The sequence below is a fragment of the Pseudophryne corroboree genome, chromosome 2, assembly GCF_028390025.1.
Source record: "Pseudophryne corroboree isolate aPseCor3 chromosome 2, aPseCor3.hap2, whole genome shotgun sequence".
Taxonomy (NCBI): Eukaryota; Metazoa; Chordata; class Amphibia; order Anura; family Myobatrachidae; genus Pseudophryne; species Pseudophryne corroboree.
Window position 1 is genome coordinate 930,511,351 of NC_086445.1, and position 20,857 is coordinate 930,532,207.

At 48.6% G+C, this 20,857-nt stretch overlaps 1 protein-coding gene, 1 non-coding gene and 1 pseudogene across 2 annotated transcripts in view; 2 read left to right on the forward strand and 1 right to left on the reverse strand.

Moving 5' to 3' along the window:
- Nucleotides 1-20,857, reverse strand: part of ACOT9 (acyl-CoA thioesterase 9) — a 144,242-nt gene that overhangs the window by 6,017 nt on the left and 117,368 nt on the right. The window contains exon 15 of the mRNA XM_063956227.1: nt 20,595-20,745. Within this exon, the coding sequence (XP_063812297.1) occupies nt 20,595-20,745 (151 nt within the window). The remainder of the gene's footprint in view (nt 1-20,594; nt 20,746-20,857) is intronic.
- LOC135054189 (U5 spliceosomal RNA) lies at nt 9,136-9,243 on the forward strand (annotated as a pseudogene).
- LOC135054106 (U5 spliceosomal RNA) lies at nt 10,851-10,967 on the forward strand. The gene has a single exon (XR_010243358.1). It is a non-coding gene; the product is annotated as a U5 spliceosomal RNA (small nuclear RNA).

Sequence of the window (20,857 nt, forward strand, 5' to 3'; positions counted from 1 at the left end):
ATCTGTCCATGCTGCTACAGCACTACAAACCCAGTCCGACGCAATAGCCGGTCTGAGTAACGTACCAGAATGTGTGTAAATGGACTTCAAGGTAACCTCCTGCTTGCGGTCAGCAGGATCCTTGAGGGTAGCCGTATCTTGGGATGGAAGCGCTATCTTTTTTGATAAGCGCGTCAAAGCTTTGTCTACCCTAGGGGAGGATTCCCACCGGATTCTGTCCTGCGACGGGTAAGGATACGCTATTAGAATCCTTTTGGGAATCTGCAGTTTTTTGTCTGGAGTTTCCCACGCTTTTTCGCATAATTCGTTCAGCTCATGTGATGAGGGAAAGGTGACCTCAGGTTTCTTTCCCTTATACATGTGTACCCTCGTGTCAGGGACAGGGGGTTCCTCAGTGATATGCAAAACATCTTTTATTGCGATAATCATATATCGAATACATTTAGCCACCGTTGGCTGTAATTTTGCATCATCGTAGTCGACACTGGAGTCTGAATCCGTATCGGTATCTGTGTCAACTATTTGGGATAGTGGGCGCTTCTGAGACCCCGAAGGTCCAGGCGACATTGGGACAGGCATGGGTTGACTCCCTGACTGTACCCCAGCTTCAGCTTTGTCTAATCTTTTGTGCAATAAATTAACATTAGCACTTAAAACATTCCACATATCCATCAAGTCAGGTGTCGGCACCGCCGACGGAGACCTAACATTCATACACTCCCCCTCCTTCTTAGGTGAGCCTTCAATCTCATACATGTCGACACATGCGTACCGACACACCACACACACACAGGGAAGCTCTTTTCTGAAGACAGGTTCCCCACCAGGCCCTTTGGAGAGACAGAGAGAGAGTATGCCAGCACACACCCCAGCGCTGTATGACCCAGGAAAAAATAGGATTTTACTTACCGGTAAATCTATTTCTCGTAGTCCGTAGAGGATGCTGGGGACTCCGTAAGGACCATGGGGAATAGACGGGCTCCGCAGGAGATAGGGCACTTTAAGAAAGCTTTAGATTCTGGGTGTGCACTGGCTCCTCCCTCTATGTCCCTCCTCCAGACCTCAGTTAGAGAAACTGTGCCCAGAGGATATGAACAGTACGAGGAAAGGATTTATGTAACCTAAGGGCGAGATTCATACCAGCCACACCAATCACACCGTATAACTTGTGATAAACTACCCAGTTAACAGTATGAACAAGTAACATAGCCTCGGTTGAAGACCGACCAACTATAACATAACCCTTATGTAAGCAATAACTATATACAAGTCTTGCAGAAGAAGTCCGCACTTGGGACGGGCGCCCAGCATCCTCTATGGACTACGAGAAATAGATTTACCGGTAAGTAAAATCCTATTTTCTCTAACGTCCTAGAGGATGCTGGGGACTCCGTAAGGACCATGGGGATTATACCAAAGCTCCCAAACGGGCGGGAGAGTGCGGATGACTCTGCAGCACCGATTGAGCAAACAGGAGGTCCTCCTCAGCCAGGGTATCAAACTTATAGAACTTTGCAAAGGTGTTTGACCCCGACCAAGTAGCAGCTCGGCACAGTTGTAGTGCCGAGACCCCTCGGGCAGCCGCCCAAGAAGAGCCCACCTTCCTAGTGGAATGGGCCTTAACAGATTTAGGCAATGGCAATCCTGCCGTAGAATGCGCCTGCTGAATCGTGTTACAGATCCAGCGAGCAATTGTCTGCTTTGAAGCAGGAGCGCCAACCTTGTTGGCCGCATACAGAACAAACAGAGCTTCAGTCTTCCTGATCCTAGCTGTTCTGGTCACGTAAATCTTCAAAGCCCTGACCACATCCAGGGACTCGGAGTCCTCCAAGTCCCGTGTAGCCACAGGCACGACAATAGGTTGGTTCATATGAAAAGATGAGACCACCTTGGGCAGAAATTGAGGACGAGTCCCCAACTCTGCCCTATCCACGTGAAAAATCATGTATGGGCTTTTATATGATAAAGGCGCTAATTCCGAAACACGCCAACAACATGACCACTTTCCAAGTGAGGTATTTCAACTCCACTGTTTTGAGTGGTTCAAACCAAGGTGACTTGAGGAAACTTAATACCACGTTAAGATCCCAAGGCGCCACCGGAGGTACAAAGGGAGGCTGAATATGCAGCACTCCCTTCACAAAAGTCTGTACTTCAGGAAGAGAAGCCAATTCTTTTTGAAAGAAAATGGATAAGGCCGAAATTTGGACCTTTATGGACCCTAATTTTAGGCCCAAATTCACTCCCGTTTGAAGGAAGTGAAGCAGACGGCCCAAATGGAACTCCTCCGTAGGAGCAGCTCTGGCCTCACACCAAGAAACATATTTCCGCCATATACGGTGATAATGTTTCGATGTCACATCCTTCCTAGCCTTGATCAGGGTAGGAATGACCTCCTCCGGAATCCCTTTTTCAGCTAGGATCTGGCGTTCAACCGCCATGCCGTCAAACGCAGCCGCGGTAAGTCTTGGAACAGACAGGGCCACTGCTGCAGCAGGTCCAGACTTAGAGGAAGAGGCCACGGATCTTCTGTGAGCAACTCTTGCAGATCCGGATACCAAGTCCTCCTTGGCCAATTTGGAACAATGAGAATTGTTCTGACCCTTCTTAGTCTTATTAATCTCAACACCTTGGGTATGAGAGGCAGAGGAGGAAACACATAGACCGATCTGAACACCCATGGTGTCACCAGAGCGTCTACCGCTACCACCTGAGGGTCTCTTGACCTGGCGCAATACCTCTTTAGCTTGTTGTTGAGACGGGACGCCATCATGTCTATTTGAGGCAGTCCCCACCGATCCACGATCTGTGTGAAGAATTCTTGTTGAAGTCCCCACTCTCCCGGATGCAGGTCGTGCCTGCTGAGGAAGTCCGCCTCCCAGTTGTCCACCCCCGGGATGAACACTGCTGATAGTGCGCTTACATGGCCTTCCGCCCAGCGCATAATCCTGGTCGCCTCTGCCATGGCCACTCTGCTCCTTGTGCCGCCTTGGCGGTTTACATGAGCCACTGCCGTGATATTGTCCGACTGAATCAGAACCGGTTTATTCTGAAGCCACTCCTCCGCCTGGCGTAGGGCGTTGTAAATGGCCCTTAACTCCAGGACACTGATGTGGAGACAAGTCTCTAGGCTTGACCAGAGACCTTGGAAATTTCTACCCAGTGTGACAGCCCCCCAACCTCGGAGGCTCGCGTCCGTGGTCACCAGGATCCAGTCCTGAATGCCGAACCTGCGACCCTCTAGGAGGTGAGCACTGTGCAGCCACCACAGGAGAGATACCCTGGCCCAGGGAGACAGGGTGATCCGTTTCTGCATATGTAGATGGGACCCGGCCCATTTGTCCAATAGGTCCCATTGGAAAGTCCTCGCATGGAACCTGCCGAAGGGGATGGCCTCGTATGAAGCCACCATCTTCCCCAGAACCTTTGTGCAATGATGCACCAAAACCTTTTTTGGCTTTTAAAAGGTTCCTGACCAGGGCTATGTGCTCCTGAGCCTTCTCCACCGAAAGAAAAACTCTTTTTTGGTCTGTGTCTAGAATCAGGCCCAAAAAGGTCAGACGCGTTGCAGGTACTAGCTGGGATTTCGGTAAATTGAGAATCCAGCCGTGCATCTGCAACGTCTTCACGGACAGAGACACGCCGTCCAGCAACTTCTCCCGAGATCTCGCCTTTATAAGGAGATCGTCCAAGTACGGGATAATTGTGACTCCCTGCTTGCGCAGGAGCACCTTCATTTCCGCCATTACCTTGGTGAAAATTCTCGGGGCCGTGGAAAGACCAAACGGCAACATCTGAAATTGGTAGTGACAATCCTGTACTGCAAATCTCAGAAACGCCTGGTGAGGGGGGAAAATCGGAACATGAAGGTACGCATCCTTTATGTCCAGGGACACCATCCAATCCCCTCCCTCCAGGCTGGCGATGACCATTCTGAGCGATTCCATTTTGAACTTGAACCTCTTCAAGTACAGGTTCAGGGATTTTAGATTTAGAATGGGTCTGACCGAACCGTCCGGTTTCGGTACCACAAACAGGGATGAATAATAACCCTCTCCTTGCTGGAGATGAGGAACCTTGATTATCACCTGTTGAATGTACAATTTGTGAATTGCCGCTAACACTAGCTCCCTCTCTGACGGGGAAGCCGGCAGAGCCGATTTGAAAAACCGGCGAGGGGGCATGTCTTCGAATTCCAGTATGTATCCCTGGGAAACAATCTCTATTGCCCAGGGATCCACCTGTGATTGAACCCAGACGTGGCTGAAAAGACGAAGACGTGCCCCCACTTGATCTGACCCCCCCCCCCGGAAAGCCCCAGCGTCATGCTGTGGACTTTGCGGAAGTAGGGGAGGACTTCTGCTCCTGGGAACTAGCTGCGTGCAGCTTTTTTCCCTTGCCTTTACCTCTGGCAACGAAGGACGATCCTCGTACCTTCTTGTTTTTATTGGAACGAAAGGACTGCATTTGATAATGTGGTACCTGCTTAGAATGCTGCGGGGAAACATAAGGTAAAAAATTCGATTTACCGGCTGTAGCAGTAGAGACTAGGTCCGAGAGGCCTTCTCCAAACAACTCCTCCCCCTTGTAAGGCAATGACTCCATATGCCGCTTTGAGTCGGCTTCTCCCGTCCACTGTCGGGTCCACAAGTGCCGCCTAGCAGAAATAGACATAGCGTTTATTCTAGAGCTTAGTAAACAAATGTCTCTCTGAGCATCCCTTATATACAAGGCAGCATCTCTGATATGCTCCATGGTCATTAGAATGGTATCCCTATCTAAGGTGTCCATCTCCGTAGATAAGGAGTCTGCCCATGCCACGACAGCACTACAAACCCAGGCCGACGCCATGGCCGGCCTAACTATAGTTCCTGAATGTGTGTAAATGTGTTTCATGGTAATTTCCTGCTTGCGATCAGCAGGATCCTTGAGGGAAGCAGTATCCGGAGAAGGCAGTGCCACCTTCTTGGATAAGCGTGTCAGCGCCTTGTCTACTTTAGGCGCAGATTCCCATCGTATCCGATCCTTCTGTGGAAAGGGATACGCCATGAGAATCCTTTTGGGAACATGGAGTCTCCTATCCGGAGATTCCCAAGCCTTTTCGCATAATTCGCTTAGCTGCTCAAATGAGGACGGAAACGTGACCTCAGGCTTTTTCCCTTTATACATGTGAACCCTCGTGTCAGGGACAGGGGGTTCCTCCGTGATATGCAAAACCTCTTTTATGGCAATAATCATGTACCTAATACCTTTTGCCACCTTCGGCTGTAATTTTGCATCCTCATAGTCGACACTAGAGTCAGTATCTGTGTCGGTATCTGTGTCAGCGACCTGGGATATGGGGCGCTTTTGAGACCCTGAAGGTCCTGGCACCACAGGTACAGGCACGGACTGGCTACCTGACTGATCCCTAGCTTCAGCTTTGTCTAATCTTTTATGCAGGAGATTTACATTTGCATTCAAGACATTCAGCATATCCACCCAGTCCGGTGTCGGCGTTGCCGACGGCGACCTGATATTCAAGCACTCCCCCTCCACATTAAGCGAGCCTTCCTCATCAAACATGTCGACACACACGTACCGACACACTGCACACACCCAGGGAAACTTTTTCTGAAGACAGTATCCCCTGAAAGGCCCTTTGGAGAGACAGAGAGCGAGTATGCCAGCACACACCCAAGCGCAACAACCTGGAGGCCAACACAGAATGCTTTTCCCCAGCAGCGCTGTATTATACTTTATCCGCCAATTATGTGCCCCCCCCCCCCTCTTTTTAAACTCCCTTCACCGTGTGTAAGCAGGGGAGAGTCCGGGGAGCTTCCTCTCAGCGTTCTGTGGAGAGAGAAATGGCGCTGGTGAGTGCTGAGGGAGAAGCCTCGCCCCCTCGGCGGCAGGCTTCTGTCCCGCTCAAAATCGTGTAAAATGGCGGGGGCTCAATTATATACATGTACAGTGCCCAGCTGTACATGTATATACCTATATGCCATCTAAGAGGTGTTATTATTGCTGCCCAGGGCGCCCCCCCTGCGCCCTGCACCCATACAGTGACCGGAGTGTGTGAGGTGATGTGGAGCAATGACGCACAGCTGCAGTGCTGTGCGTTACCTCTGTGAAGCTGAAGGCTTCTGCCGCCTGAGACGTCTTCTTGCTTCTGTTCTTCTGGCTCTGTGAGGAGAACGTCGGCGTGCCTCCGGGGGTGGACGCCCAGGACGAACCTGTGTTCACCTCCTCTGAAGCTAATGGTGTCCAGTAGCCGAGGAAGCAGATCCTATCAGCTAAGTAGGTCTGCCCCTCTCTCCTCAGTCCCTTGATGCAAGGAGCCTGTTGCCAGCAGTGCTCCCTGTGAAAAAAGTAAAAATCCAAACAAAAATGTTTCTGTAGCAAAGAACTCAAGAGAGCTCCCTGCAGTGCACCCTTCATCCTCTGGGCACAGTATAAAACTGAGGTCTGGAGGAGGGACATAGAGGGAGGAGCCAGTGCACACCCAGAATCCAAAGCTTTCTTAAAGTGCCCTATCTCCTGCGGAGCCAGTCTATTCCCCATGGTCCTTACGGAGTCCCCAGCATCCTCTAGGATGTTAGAGAAAACACAGTATGTTTACCCAGTAGCGCTTTTGTTATGTATATGCGCCAATTATGTGCCCCCCCTCTACTCTAAAACCCTTCTTTCACCTTGTGTTAAGCAGGGGAGAGTCCGGAGAGCTTCCTCTCAGCGGTGCTGTGGAGAAAAATGGCGCTGGTGAGTGCTGAGGGAGAAGCCCCGCCCCCTCGGCGGCGGGCTTCTGTCCCGCTCAAATTTCGCAATAACATGGCGGGGTCTCTTTATATACATGTACAGTACCCAGCTGTACATGTGTGTATATATATATATATATATAAGCCACAGGACAGAAATTGGCGGCACTCACGGACTTTTCAGAAGCTAAAGGACCACAAAAGCCTTCTAGCGCTTAGCGTTTCGGTTTATTTCAACCGTCATCAGAAGCAATACACATCTTACAAATAGACATACCTTTATACACAAACATATCACCACACGTGCATGATCCCCGGAGCCCCGGGGGCGGATATCCGGTTGCGTCGTGTATGTCTCGATTGATCGGGATTGACAAGGATTCTATTGTTGTATATAAGTATTCTGAAGTTGTTACAGCTTTATGTCATACTGTTACGTATCATGTTATTTTGTAACATTGAAGCCGGATCTCTTCATGCATTCTGTAGATGTTTCCATGGTGATGGTGTACACAGAAGCCGGGAAGCGTCATCGGCTGGGCAGGCTTGTCAGTGTGAGATGACGCAACCGGATATCCGCCCCCGGGGCTCATGCACGTGTGGTGATTTGTTTGTGTATAAAGGTATGTCTATTTCTTTTTCATCCACTAGGGGTCACTGGAGTACTCTTGGGATATGGACGGGCGGAGCCGAACAAAGGCACTGAATATTCAAATTTAGGACCCTCCCACCCCTCCATATCCCCGAGTACCTCAGTGTACTGTCTCAGTGTTTTTTCGGTGCTCACAGCACGAACATCGGCTTGTGGTATAGCCACACTTGGATTTTTATTTTTAAATTTTATTTTTAATTTTTATTTTTACAACTTAGCACATCCCTTCCCAGTTTCTGAAAAAACATGGGTCCGGGATAGTGCCGCTGCACGGGCAGCGCATGGCGTGTCGGTCCTCACAAAGAGCACCCTCACAGCCACAGACAGCATGGCGTGTCGGTCCTCACAAAGAGCACCCTCACGGCCACAGACAGCACTGCTTCTACAAACAGCAGCCAGGACTAGAGAGCTGGACGGGCTTGCAAAAAGCCGTCGCAGCCAATAGATCACTGGAAGCTGACTGCGTCACAAGGACTACAGAGCTGACGGAGCTTACACAACGAAGCCCCGTTGCAGCCATGAGTCACACCACTGAAGCTGGACGGAGCTTATACAGAAAGTCCCGCCACAGCCAGAAGTTACAGAAAGGTAGGCTGGGGAGCGGGGCGGTCAGCGCAGGCTGCCGCCCCGCTATGTGTGGGTTAATGTGAATACAATACAGCTCCGTCCCGCCGCACAGCAGGGGGAGCTCATACCCGCCAAGACAGCCACTACCTTCTGAGGAGACAAGCCGTCCCAGTGCTCCGGCAGCCGCCAACTCCGTCCTGCCGCATAGCAGGGGGAGATCAGACGACGCTAAACAGCCGCTATGTATCACACAGACGGGGACATCAAGCCGCCCGTCCCAGCGCTCCGGTCGCCGCCAAGCTCCCTCCTGCCGCAGCAGGGGGAGTTCATACGAAGCAGCTGCTCCGTCTGACATCAGGCCGCCCGTCCCAGCGCTCCGGTAGCCGCCAGTCCGTCCTGCCGCACACTGGGCTCCGTACGGCTGCACAGCAGGTAAGCCATACTTAGTACCAGTATGACCGCCGCTCCGTCACGGCCTGCAAATGCCAGGGCAGGCTTCCAACACTGGGTATATATATACGGCCGCCCAGCTACGTCCGGCCGCCCATCAGTCTCACTACAGAGACGATCACAAGTGCAGGCTTCCCGCAGATGATCATAGGGGGGGAAGAGGCACGGTGGAAGCTGGCGGATATATGACCAGCTGGGTATATATATATTTATATATATATCTATCACAGATATAAGCTTGTTACCGATACTGACAGTAATAATTGAACTATATTACTGGCTGTGATTTTCAGAGTTTAACCTATATTAATGGCTGCTATTAACAAAGCTAGGGAGCCTATATTAATATATTAATATTAATGTCTGATGTGATCATGGCCTATCAGCTTATATATATATTTATTCATAGAACAGTTGTAACCGTCCTGTGGTTATACTGTATAATAACCTATACGGAAAGGTCAGCATGGCAAACGGGCCATTTTAACCATGCTGCCTGTTGTTTTCCAGTTTGTGATTCTGGAACATTCCTGCCCTACATCTCTAAGCCACTGGAGGCGCAGGGGTGTTAGTGGGAAATTTTAATCGGCATAAGTAAGCCATGTAAACTGTTTTTCTACATGATTCTAGAACATTCCTGCCCTACATCTCTAAGCCACCAGAGGCGTAGGGGGGTTAGTAGGAATTTGGTTCGGGTTTCATAGGCCATGTGAACTGCTTTTCACATAAAGATTACTCTGTTTTTTCTTCACAGCGAATAAATCTTTAGTTTTACTAAAGATTTCCGTAGAGAGAATCAACCTTGAGTTTAATATTATTATGCTGTTCACCAATACAATATATATATATGACATGATAACGTCATAAGGCGTGCAATGGCTGTCCGTGGCCTATTGGGGTGTCTGTCTGCATAGCGAGTAAGGCTCTAGTACAGACCAAAAAAAATACCATTGGCATCGGAGTCTCGGAAGTTATTCCGCCAGCTCTAACAAAAGACAGTTTTCCAGAGGAATTCCCTTTGGGTACCACAGTGCTTATTTAACTGGTCTTATAATGTAATGCACGATTCTATGTCAAATCTCACACCGATAACCACGAGTGAGAAGGGTTCATTAGACCAGCACTCAGATAGTGCAGGGTTGTTGCGAACATACATTGCTAAATTACAGGGAGTCAATGTCTCCATTGTTCCACTTAGTAGACTTTGACCACTATTTAATCGTTTACAATATGACGCCATCCGACATTGGTAAATGCGTCTGTGTCAAACATAAAGACCCATGAAACATTTGGGTCACTAGACATTACGGTTAAAAGAAGCTACAGAGTATATCTGTAAAGCTTCTAACGACGTTTCATCGTCGCCAGTTCAGCACGACAAGGCCACAGCTTGTTGGTCCTACATTTGATATTCAGCCGTTAATCGAAACGGAATTCTTGTGCCGGCATTTAATCCCTTTAGACTTCAGTTTCAAGGCGGTGATACAAACACTCACGCCTTGTAACGACAGGTCGCTACGGTCTGCAAGCCAGTAGTTGATGACCTCTTTTCCAATTGTGGGAGCGCGTCTTTACATGTTACCTTTGCGGGGTTTCCAGACTTCAACAGGGTCATGACTGCCTCTGTCGAACGGATTGGCAGGTAGCCATTTGGTCTCTACTGGGTTTCAGCTGTCTTTATAATACAGGCAGAGTCAGGGTGGCTTATTCCCCTCTGGTTGGGGTAACCAATCCATACAGCTCCGTCGCAGTTGCAATCAACAAATCACTTACTGCAGTTTGAAAATGGATTTGCTGCGGGTAGTATTGGCATATTGGAGCCACAAAATACTGGCATTTGCAATGCGTATATACCCATTCCGGTTTGTTCATCACAGGTTTTAGCGTTTGCAATTCGCCACAACCATTAACCATTTCATGTCTACCGTTGCTTATCGCTTTGGGTGTTTACCAAAAGTGATGTTGGGATGATAGCTCATCTCACATACGAACTCTGTCTCAACAAAGTTCCTCTAAACTTGCGCTACTAAGGTATACTGCGGTAGCAGAGCAAGTTCGAAAACAATCGCATCTAATTCCGTCTAAACGATGTCAATGCCTAGGTAAGATGATAAATACGGTAAATCAAAGACTTTTACCTACTACACCAGCAATAACAAATGTACGTCTAGTAATTAGTGCAAAACACGCACACTAGCGGTACATTGGTGTATTCACCTATTACGAATAACGATGTGTTTTCAATTTAGTTCGCCACCCTTCACTCGCGTTTCCCACAGAGGGAAAAGGGTGCATATACTCTGGACGACAGTCGCAGAGGGTCAGGATTTGTAGTTAAAATTAGCAACAAAGGTTCTAAAACACGACAGATTGCTGTCGATAAATGTCCTAGAACTCTGGGCATTTTACAATGCAATACATAATTCGCTTTCAGTCTGACCAGGTATATACTCTGGTTTCTCTTCAGAACGAATAAATCTTTCGCCTTTTACTAAAGATTTCGGTGGAGAGGAACAACCATGAGTTTCATGTAAATTTTTGATGCATGTCCCACGCTGGCCTTAAGCAGTCAAACAAGGCAACGGCAGTTGCATACACAACAACCAGTGAGAACCAAGTAGCCGCATGGCAATGCGGCAGGTAACTCAGATCCTCAATGACTCAGAACACCATTATGTGAAAATGTCAAGAGATCATTATGTGAGTGGACATCTGTTAGACAGAGGATCTCACCCGTCAGGATTTGGATCCTGAAAACTGGACATTAAATCTAGAGGTGTTTCATATGTGAGTCCACAGAAGGGGGTTACCCTCAAGTATACATGATGGCATCTCGCCACAATTACGAAAGTTCAGTATGTGTACAAAACAGATCACAAGGGCAGTGGCGGTGGAGTCTCTCACATTCATGTGGTCATTCAGCATCGTGTATCTGGCTCCACCATTTTCCGCTGCTCTCTCCGTTGTCAAAACGGATCATAAGACAGTTTGTCACAGTCATACTGGTGGTATCTCATGGGTTTCGGAGAAGTTGCTTCTCGAATTTTCAAGGAATACTTGCACACGATCTTGGCCCGCTCATAATACGTCCAACCTGTTACATCAGGGAACGTTAGTTTACCCATAGTTCCCTAGGTACCTATTATCTAGGTACCGCAGCTGCGGTTGACGGGGTGAGGGTTCAGACCGCCCTCTTAAGAAATTGAGCATTACAGTATCGGTTATACTAACCATGTTACGAAATAGTAAGCCGTTTAAGGCAGCTCATTTTTACAAAATTTCGTGTGCTTACATAGGTTGTAAACCTCGGAAGTTCCAACATCATCCTTCAAGTAACCCGTATTCTGTTAAACGGGGTGGGATGGAAAACTGCGTTGATCTGCACGAAGAGTGCAGGTATCTGTGTGGTAAACTTATTTTCAAAGACGTTTGCTTCTATTTGCGTCTGTACACATCTTTCTACAAGGTGTCATCAAAGTTCACACTCTATTTATCCCACCTACAGCGCCAGGCGACTTGAAGTTGGGTTCAGATTTCTTACAGTTTCATATTGTGAACCCTTTCAACAAATGGGAATTAAGTTTCTCACTTTGGAAAACAATTTTTTCTTCTAGCCTTGGCTTCGGCAAGGGTTTGTTTTCATATTTGGGTGCCTTGTATTCCAAGCCACCGTATTTCAGTTTTCTCATGACAAAGCAGATCTTCGGACGAATCACGCTTTCGTATTCTTCACATCAATGTACCAATAGGGGTTCCTGTGTGGACAGCACATTCTAGAACTGAATGTGGTACACGCATTACGCGTTTATATATGTGCCGAACGTCAACAGTACGTGTTATGAATACGTTGTTTGTTCTCTATGATACTGCCAACTGGGGTTAGCCAGTTTCTCAGCAGACATTATCGAGTTGGGTAATAATGATGACTACAAGTCAGGCTTACCTTAAGGCTAGGTTACAATCGCCTACGTCAGTAATAACTCATCCCACAGGTTCTGTGGGAATGTCAGACCCAGTGGGTCGTGGAGTGTCTAAAACGCGGCTATATAGCCTTCATGTGCACCATGTTTGTGCACGTTTACACGTTATAAATGGTGGCGCCATCAGCATCTAGCCTTGGGCTGCCTACTGTTACAAGTATCAAACAGCTCTCCCGCCCACGAGGGAAGCTTTGGTACGTCCCAAGAGTACTCCAGTGACCCCTAGTGGATGAAAAAGAAAATAGGATTTTGGTACTTACCAGGTAAATCCTTTTCTTTGAATCCATAGGGGGCACTGGACGCCCACCCAGAGCAGTTTACCTGGGTTGTTTTAAGCTCAAGAGAGCTTAGGGTAACAAGTTTTACTTGATTGATATTAAGCTCAGAGGAGCTTATGGTAACACATTTTCACCGATTGGTTCAAATTATAAAGTTCTATCGGTTATGGTGTCAACTGTTTAGTTGACAGTAAGGTTATGGGTCAACATTGTTGTTGTCCGTTATGTTATAGGTATTCTCCATTGTCAACCTCTCTATATCGTTCCTGTTCGCTCAGTAAAAAACACTGAGACAGTACACTGAGGTACTCGGGGATATGGAGGGGTGGGAGGGTCCTAAATTTGAATATTCAGTGCCTTTGTTCGGCTCCGCCCGTCCATATCCCAAGAGTACTCCAGTGCCCCCTATGGATTCAAAGAAAAGGATTTACCTGGTAAGTACCAAAATCCTATTTTGTAAGATGTGTATTGCTTCTGATGACGGTTGAAATAAACCGAAACGTTAAGCGCTAGAAGGCTTTTGTGGTCCTTTAGCTTCTGAAAAGTCCGTGAGTGCCGCCAATTTCTGTCCTGTTTATGCTGTGAAGTTTCACTATGGATGGCACCCGGCATGCTGTTTTTTCATGTTAAAGTGAGTGCCGAATATCTACTATATATATATGCCACAGGAGAGGTTTATATTGCTGCCCAGGGCGCCCCCCCCCTGCGCCCTGCACCCTTACAGTGACCGAGGTGTGTGAGGTGAATGGAAGCAATGGCGCACAGCTGCAGTGCTGTGTGTTACCTCTATGCAGATCAAGGTGTCTTCTGCCGCCTCTGATGTTCTTTTCCTCAATACTCACCAGGCTTCAATCTTCCGGCTCTGCGAGGAGGACGGCGGCGCGGCTCTGGGACGGACGGCTAGGGTGAGACCTGCGTACCGATCCCTCTGGAGCTAATGGTGTCCAGTAGCCTAAGAAACAGAGCCCTGAAACTCAGAGAAGTGGGTCTGTTTCTCTCTCCTCAGTCCCTCGATGCAGGGAGTCTGTTGCCAGCAGGTTCTCTGAACATAAAAAACCTAACAAAAATGCTTTCTTTACAGGAAACTCAGGAGAGCTCCTGAAATGCACCCAGTCTCCACTGGGCACAGTATCAAACTGAGGTCTGGGGGAGGGGCATAGAGGGAGGAGCCAGTGCACACCCAGAGTCAAAGTCTTTCTTAAAGTGCTCATGTCTCCTGCGGTGCCCGTCTATCCCCATGGTCCTTACGGAGTCCCCAGCATCCTCTAGGACGTTAGAGAAAATAAGATTTTACTTACCGGTAAATCTATTTCTCGTAGTCCGTAGTGGATGCTGGGGACTCCGTAAGGACCATGGGGAATAGACGGGCTCCGCAGGAGACATGGGCACTTTAAGAAAGAATTTGGATACTGGTGTGCTCTGGCTCCTCCCTCTATGTCCCTCCTCCAGATCTCAGTAAGAGAAACTGTGCCCGGAAGAGCTGACAGTACAAGGAAAGGATTTTGGAATCCAGGGTAAGACTCATACCAGCCACACCAATCACACCGTATAACTTGTGATAAACTTACCCAGTTAACAGTATGAACAACAACAGAGCATCCGATCAACCCTGATGCAACTATAACATAACCCTTATGTAAGCAATAACTATATACAAGCATTGCAGAAGAAGTCCGCACTTGGGACGGGCACCCAGCATCCACTACGGACTACGAGAAATAGATTTACCGGTAAGTAAAATCTTATTTTCTCTAACGTCCTAGTGGATGCTGGGGACTCAGTAAGGACCATGGGGATTATACCAAAGCTCCCAAACGGGCGGGAGAGTGCGGATGACTCTGCAGCCGCCCAAGAAGAGCCCACCTTCCTTGTGGAATGGGCTTTTACTGATTTTGGCAGCGGCAATCCAGCCGCAGAATGAGCTTGCTGAATCGTGTTACAGATCCAGTGAGCAATAGTTTGCTTTGAAGCAGGAGCACCCAGCTTGTTGGGTGCATACAGGATAAACAGCGACTCAGTTTTCCTGACTCTAGCCGTTCTGGCTACATAAACCTTCAAAGCCCTGACCACATCTAGTAACTCGGAATCCTCCAAGTCACGAGTAGCCACAGGCACCGCAATAGGTTGGTTCATATGAAAAGATGACACCACTTTTGGCAGAAATTGCGGACGGGTCCGCAATTCTGCCCTGTCCATATGGAAAACCAGATAGGGGCTTTTATGTGACAAAGCCGCTAATTCTGACACACGCCTAGCAGAAGCCAAGGCTAATAGCATGACCACCTTCCACGTGAGAAATTTTAACTCCGCGGTTTTAAGTGGCTCAAACCAGTGTGACTTCAGGAAACTCAACACCACGTTAAGATCCCAAGGTGCCACTGGAGGCACAAAAGGGGGCTGAATATGCAGCACTCCCTTTACAAACGTCTGAACTTCAGGTAGAGAAGCCAGTTCTTTTTGAAAGAAAATGGATAGGGCCGAAATCTGGACCTTAATGGAACCCAATTTTAGGCCCAAAGTCACTCCCGACTGTAGGAAGTGAAGGAAACGGCCCAGCTGGAATTCCTCCGTAGGGGCATTCCTGGCCTCACACCAAGCAACATATTTTCGCCATATACGGTGATAATGTTTAGCCGTCACGTCCTTCCTAGCCTTTATCAGCGTAGGAATAACCTCATCCGGAATGCCTTTTTCTGCTAGGATCCGGCGTTCAACCGCCATGCCGTCAAACGCAGCCGCGGTAAGTCTTGGAACAGACAGGGCCCCTGTTGCAACAAGTCCTGTCTTAGAGGCAGAGGCCATGGGTCCTCTGTGAGCATTTCTTGCAGCTCTGGATACCAAGTCCTTCTTGGCCAATCCGGAACAATGAGTATTGTTCTCACTCCTCTTCTTCTTATGATTCTCAGCACCTTGGGTATGAGAGGAAGAGGAGGAAATACATAGACCGACTGGAACACCCACGGTGTCACTAGTGCGTCTACAGCTATCGCCTGAGACTCTCTTGACCTGGCGCAATTCCTCTGTAGCTTTTTGTTGAGGCGGGATGCCATCATGTCTACTTGTGGCAGTTCCCACCGACTTGCAATCTGCGTGAAGACTTCTTGATGTAGTCCCCACTCTCCCGGGTGGAGGTTGTGCCTGCTGAGGAAGTCTGCTTCCCAGTTGTCCACTCCCGGAATGAACACTGCTGACAGTGCTCTTACGTGATTCTCCGCCCAGCGAAGAATTCTGGTGGCTTCCGCCATCGCCACCCTGCTCCTTGTGCCGCCTTGGCGGTTTACATGAGCCACTGCGGTGATGTTGTCTAACTGAATCAGCATCGATCGGTCGCGAAGCAGGGTCTCCGCTTGACGTAGGGCGTTGTATATGGCCCTTAGTTCCAGGATATTGATGTGAAGGCAAGTCTCCTGACTTGACCACAGACCTTGGAAATTTCTTCCCTGTGTGACTGCTCGCCACCCTCGGAGGCTTGCGTCCGTGGTCACCAGGACCCAGTCCTGAATGCCGAATCTGCGGCCCTCGAGAAGGTGAGCACTCTGCAGCCACCACAGGAGAGACATCCTGGCCCTGGGGGATAGGGTGATCAGCCGATGCATTTGTAGATGTGATCCGGACCACTTGTCCAACAGATCCCATTGAAAGGTCCTCGCATGGAACCTGCCGAAGGGAATGGCCTTGTATGATGCCACCATCTTTCCCAGGACTCGCGTGCAGTGATGCACCGACACCTGTTTTGGTTTTAATTGGTCTCTGACCAGTGTCATGAGCTCCTGAGCCTTCTCCATCGGGAGATAAACCCTCTTCTGGCCTGTGTCCAGAATCATGCCCAGGAAGGGCAGACGCGTCGTAGGAATCAACTGCGACTTTGGAATATTTAGAATCCAGCCGTGCTGTTGTAACACTTCCCAAGAGCGTGCTACGCTGATCAGCAACTGCTCTCTGGACCTCGTCTTTATGAGGAGATCGTCCAAGTATGGGATAATTGTGACTCCTTGCCGTCGCAGGAGCACCATCATTTCCGCCATTACCTTGGTAAATATTCTCGGTGCCGTGGAGAGACCAAACGGCAACGTCTGGAATTGGTAATGACAATCCTGTACCACAAATCTGAGGTACTCCTGATGAGGTGGATAAATGGGGACATGAAGGTAATCATCCTTTATGTCCAGAGACACCATAAAATCCCCCCCTTCCAGGCTTGCGATGACCGCTCTGAGCGATTCCATCTTGAACTTGAACCTTTTCAGGTATATGTTCAGGGATTTTAAATTCAATATGGGTCTGACCGAACCGTCCGGTTTCGGTACCACAAACATGGTCGAATAGTAACCCCTTCCTTGTTGAAGGAGGGGAACCTTGACCACCACCTGCTGAAGATACAATTTGTGAATTGCAGCTAACACTATTTCTCTCTCTAAGGGGGAAGCTGGCAGGGCCGATTTGAGGTAACGGTGAGGGGGCATCTCTTCGAATTCCAGCTTGTATCCCTGAGACACAATCTCTATAGCCCAGGGATCCACCTGGGAGTGAACCCACTTGTGGCTGAAATTTCGGAGACGTGCCCCCACCGGGCCTAGCTCCGCATGTGGAGCCCCAGCGTCATGCGGTGGATTTAGTGGAAGCCGGGGAGGACTTCTGTTCCTGGGAACTAGCTGTATTGTGCAGCTTCTTTCCTCTACCCCTGCCTCTGGCAAGAAAGGACGCACCTCGGACTTTCTTGCCTTTTTGTGATCGAAAGGACTGCATTTGGTAATACGGTGCTTTCTTAGGTTGTGAGGGAACATATTGCAAAAAATATGACTTCCCAGCCGTAGCTGTGGAGACCAGGTCCGAGAGACCCTCCCCAAACAACTCCTCACCCTTGTAAGGTAAAACCTCCGTGTGCCTTTTTGAGTCGGCATCGCCTGTCCATTGCCGAGTCCACAGGACCCTTCTGGCAGAAATCGACATTGCATTTATTCTAGAGCCCAGTAGGCTAATGTCTCTTTGAGCATTTCTCATATATAGGACAGCGTCTTTTATATGCCCCAGGGTCAGTAATATAGTATCCTTGTCCAAGGTATCAAGTTCCTCAGATAAGGTATCCGTCCATGCTGCTACAGCACTACACATCCAGGCCAACGCAATCGCCGCCCTTAGTAAGGTACCTGAATGTGTATAAATGGACTTCAGGGTACCCTCCTGCTTTCTATCCGCACCATCTTTTAGGGTGGCCGTATCCTGTGACGGCAGGGCTACCCTCTTGGATAAGCTTGGTAAAACTTTGTCTACCCTAGGGGAGGAATCCCAGCGTAACCTGTCCGTTGGCGGGAAAGGATACGCCATAAGCATCCGTTTGGAAATCTGCAGTTTTTTATCTGGAAATTCTCAAGCCTTTTCACATAACTCATTTAGCTCATGTGAAGGGGGAAAGGTCACCTCTTGCCTTTTTTCCCCATACATATAAACCCTCTTGTCAGGGACTGGGGTTACCTCTGTGATGTGCAACACATCCTTCATTGCTATAATCATATAACAGGTGGCTTTAGCCAATTTAGGCTGTAACTTTGCATCATCGCAATCAACACTGGAGTCAGAATCCGTGTCGATATCTGTGTCAACAATTTGGGATAGTGGGCGCTTCTGAGACCCTGACGGCCTCTGCGACATAGGATCAGGCATGGGCTGAGACCCCGGCTGTCCTAAGGCTTCAGCTTTATCCAACCTTTTATGCAAGGAAGTAACATTATCATTTAAAACCTTCCACATATCCATCCAATTGGGTGTCAGCGCCGTCGGCGGCGACCCCACATTAATTTGTTCCCGCTCTGCTTCCACACAGCCTTCCTCGTCAAACATGCCGACACAAGCGTACCGACACACCACACACACAGGGGATGCTCTTTTTGAAGACAGTTCCCCCACAAGGCCTTTTGGAGAGACAGAGAGAGAGTATGCCAGCACACACCCCAGCGCTATATGACCCAGGAATCACACAGTAACTTAGTGTTAACCCAGTAGCTGCTGTATATACTGTTTTTGCGCCTAATTTATGTTCCCCCCCTCTCTTTTTACCCTCTTCTACCGTGTTTCTGCAGGGGAGAGCCTGGGGAGCTTCCTCTCAGCGGAGCTGTGGAGAGAAAATGGCGCTGGTAAGTGCTGAGGAAGAAGCCCCGCCCCCTCAGCGGCGGGCTTCTGTCCCACGTTTCTGTGTAAAAATATGGCGGGGGCCCATGCATATATACAGTGCCCAACTGTATATATGCCCACTTTTGCCAAGAGGTCTCTAATTGCTGCCCAGGGCGCCCTCCCCTGCGCCCTGCACCCTACAGTGACCGGAGTATGTGGGTGTAGTGTGGGAGCAATGGCGCACAGCTGCAGTGCTGTGCGCTACCTCAGTATGAAGACTGGAGTCTTCTGCCGCCGATTTCAAAGTCTTCTTGCTTCTTTCACTGGCTTCTGTCTTCCGGCTCTGCGAGGGGGACGGCGGCGCGGCTCCGGGATCGGACGACAAAGGGTGAGATCCTGTGTACGATCCCTCTGGAGCTAATGGTGTCCAGTAACCTAAGAAGCAGGACCTATCTTCAGTGAGTAGGGCTGCTTCTCTCCCCTCAGTCCCACGTAGCAGAGTCTGTTGCCAGCAGATCTCTCTGAAAATAAAAAAACCTAACAAAATACTTTCTTTTATAGCAAGCTCAGGAGAGCTCACTAAGTAGCACCCAGCTCGTCCGGGCACAGATTCAAACTGAGGTCTGGAGGAGGGACATAGAGGGAGGAGCCAGAGCACACTAGTATCCAAATTCTTTCTTAAAGTGCCCTGTCTCCTGCGGAGCCCGTCTATTCCCCATGGTCCTTACGGAGTCCCCAGCATCCTCTAGGACGTTAGAGAAATAAAATTAAATTACGCAAACTGTGTTTATATGTCATTCTTTAATTCAGTTATATGTTGAAGGACAGGATTAGCTCCTGTTTGTCCACGTATTTTATGATTTACAGCCACCAGCACTGGTTTTGCCTATTTCATTGACCATTAATAATTTGAATTGGTCCTGGACCACCAAACCCAGGGCACCCCTGCAAGTGTCATGAGGCACCCAGAGTGCAGCCTACCCAGTTTGGGAACCACTGAGTTACATACAGGTTACTGTTGGTAAGAGACAGCCCAAGACACAACGCACCTAACCCCAACAGGGTGGCAAAGTGAGCCCACGCTGTCACACTATGTTGTGACTGGCGGTCAGGCTGCCAGTCACAATACTGACGCTGGGATCCCGGCTGTTATATGGCCAGCGGGAAGGGGGGGCGCCACGATATCCCTTGCGGGCCACCACACAGCGGACTCGGTGGCTCGCTACACTCGCCACAGGTTCTATTCCCACTCTATGGGTGTCGGGGCGGGATATTCAAGGTTCGGGATCCCGGCTTCGGTATTGTGACCGCCGGTCACATAACCGCATCCCCGAGTGCACAAGGGGAATGCTTAAACTGGCATTTGAACATTCTCGCAGAGAATCCGCAAGTAATCGCAGCCCCGCATGATCTGCCTGCACCTCTGAATCAGGCGTTATGTGTAAAATGTGTTTATACTAAGTAAATATATGTGGTTTTTTTTAAATAGCGCAGGTGGAGAATATTTTCAAAACGGTTTTCAGCAATTAGTGAGACCCTCAAAATTTGCCTTGAAGTGGAATCAGCTAGAACTATACCAAATATGCCAAATATGTGCACTGGTTTCTAGATAATTAATATAGGCTGCTTGTCTCAATGATGGCTTCATAATGTACAGTAGGTAATTATTTAGGTTCTATTTAAGAAACAGTTGTTCAAGAATGTTGAATATTTTTTTTTTTCAAGAAAGTTCCCTATAACGCAATATTGGTACACTGCATGAACCATTCTGTTTTACTTTAATTAATTAATGATACAAAATGACTCTGTACACTCATATACTCACCTCCGTATGTCTTTGGAACAATTTGTGGCACTTCTTTATCGGACATGTATGTAAAGTGGAAGATGTTGGTTGTGTGATGCTCTCCGGTGATTGGATCAGAAACTTCGCTGTGCACTCGGATCTGCATGTAATTATTCTCTGTGTAACACACCTACACAAAACAGACAGTAAAACAGAGGTTGGTTGTGGTAGCATTGGATGGGATGTAGAAATCTATAGAAAGGTATACCAGTTTTACAATGGGAAATGTAATTCCCCTTTAA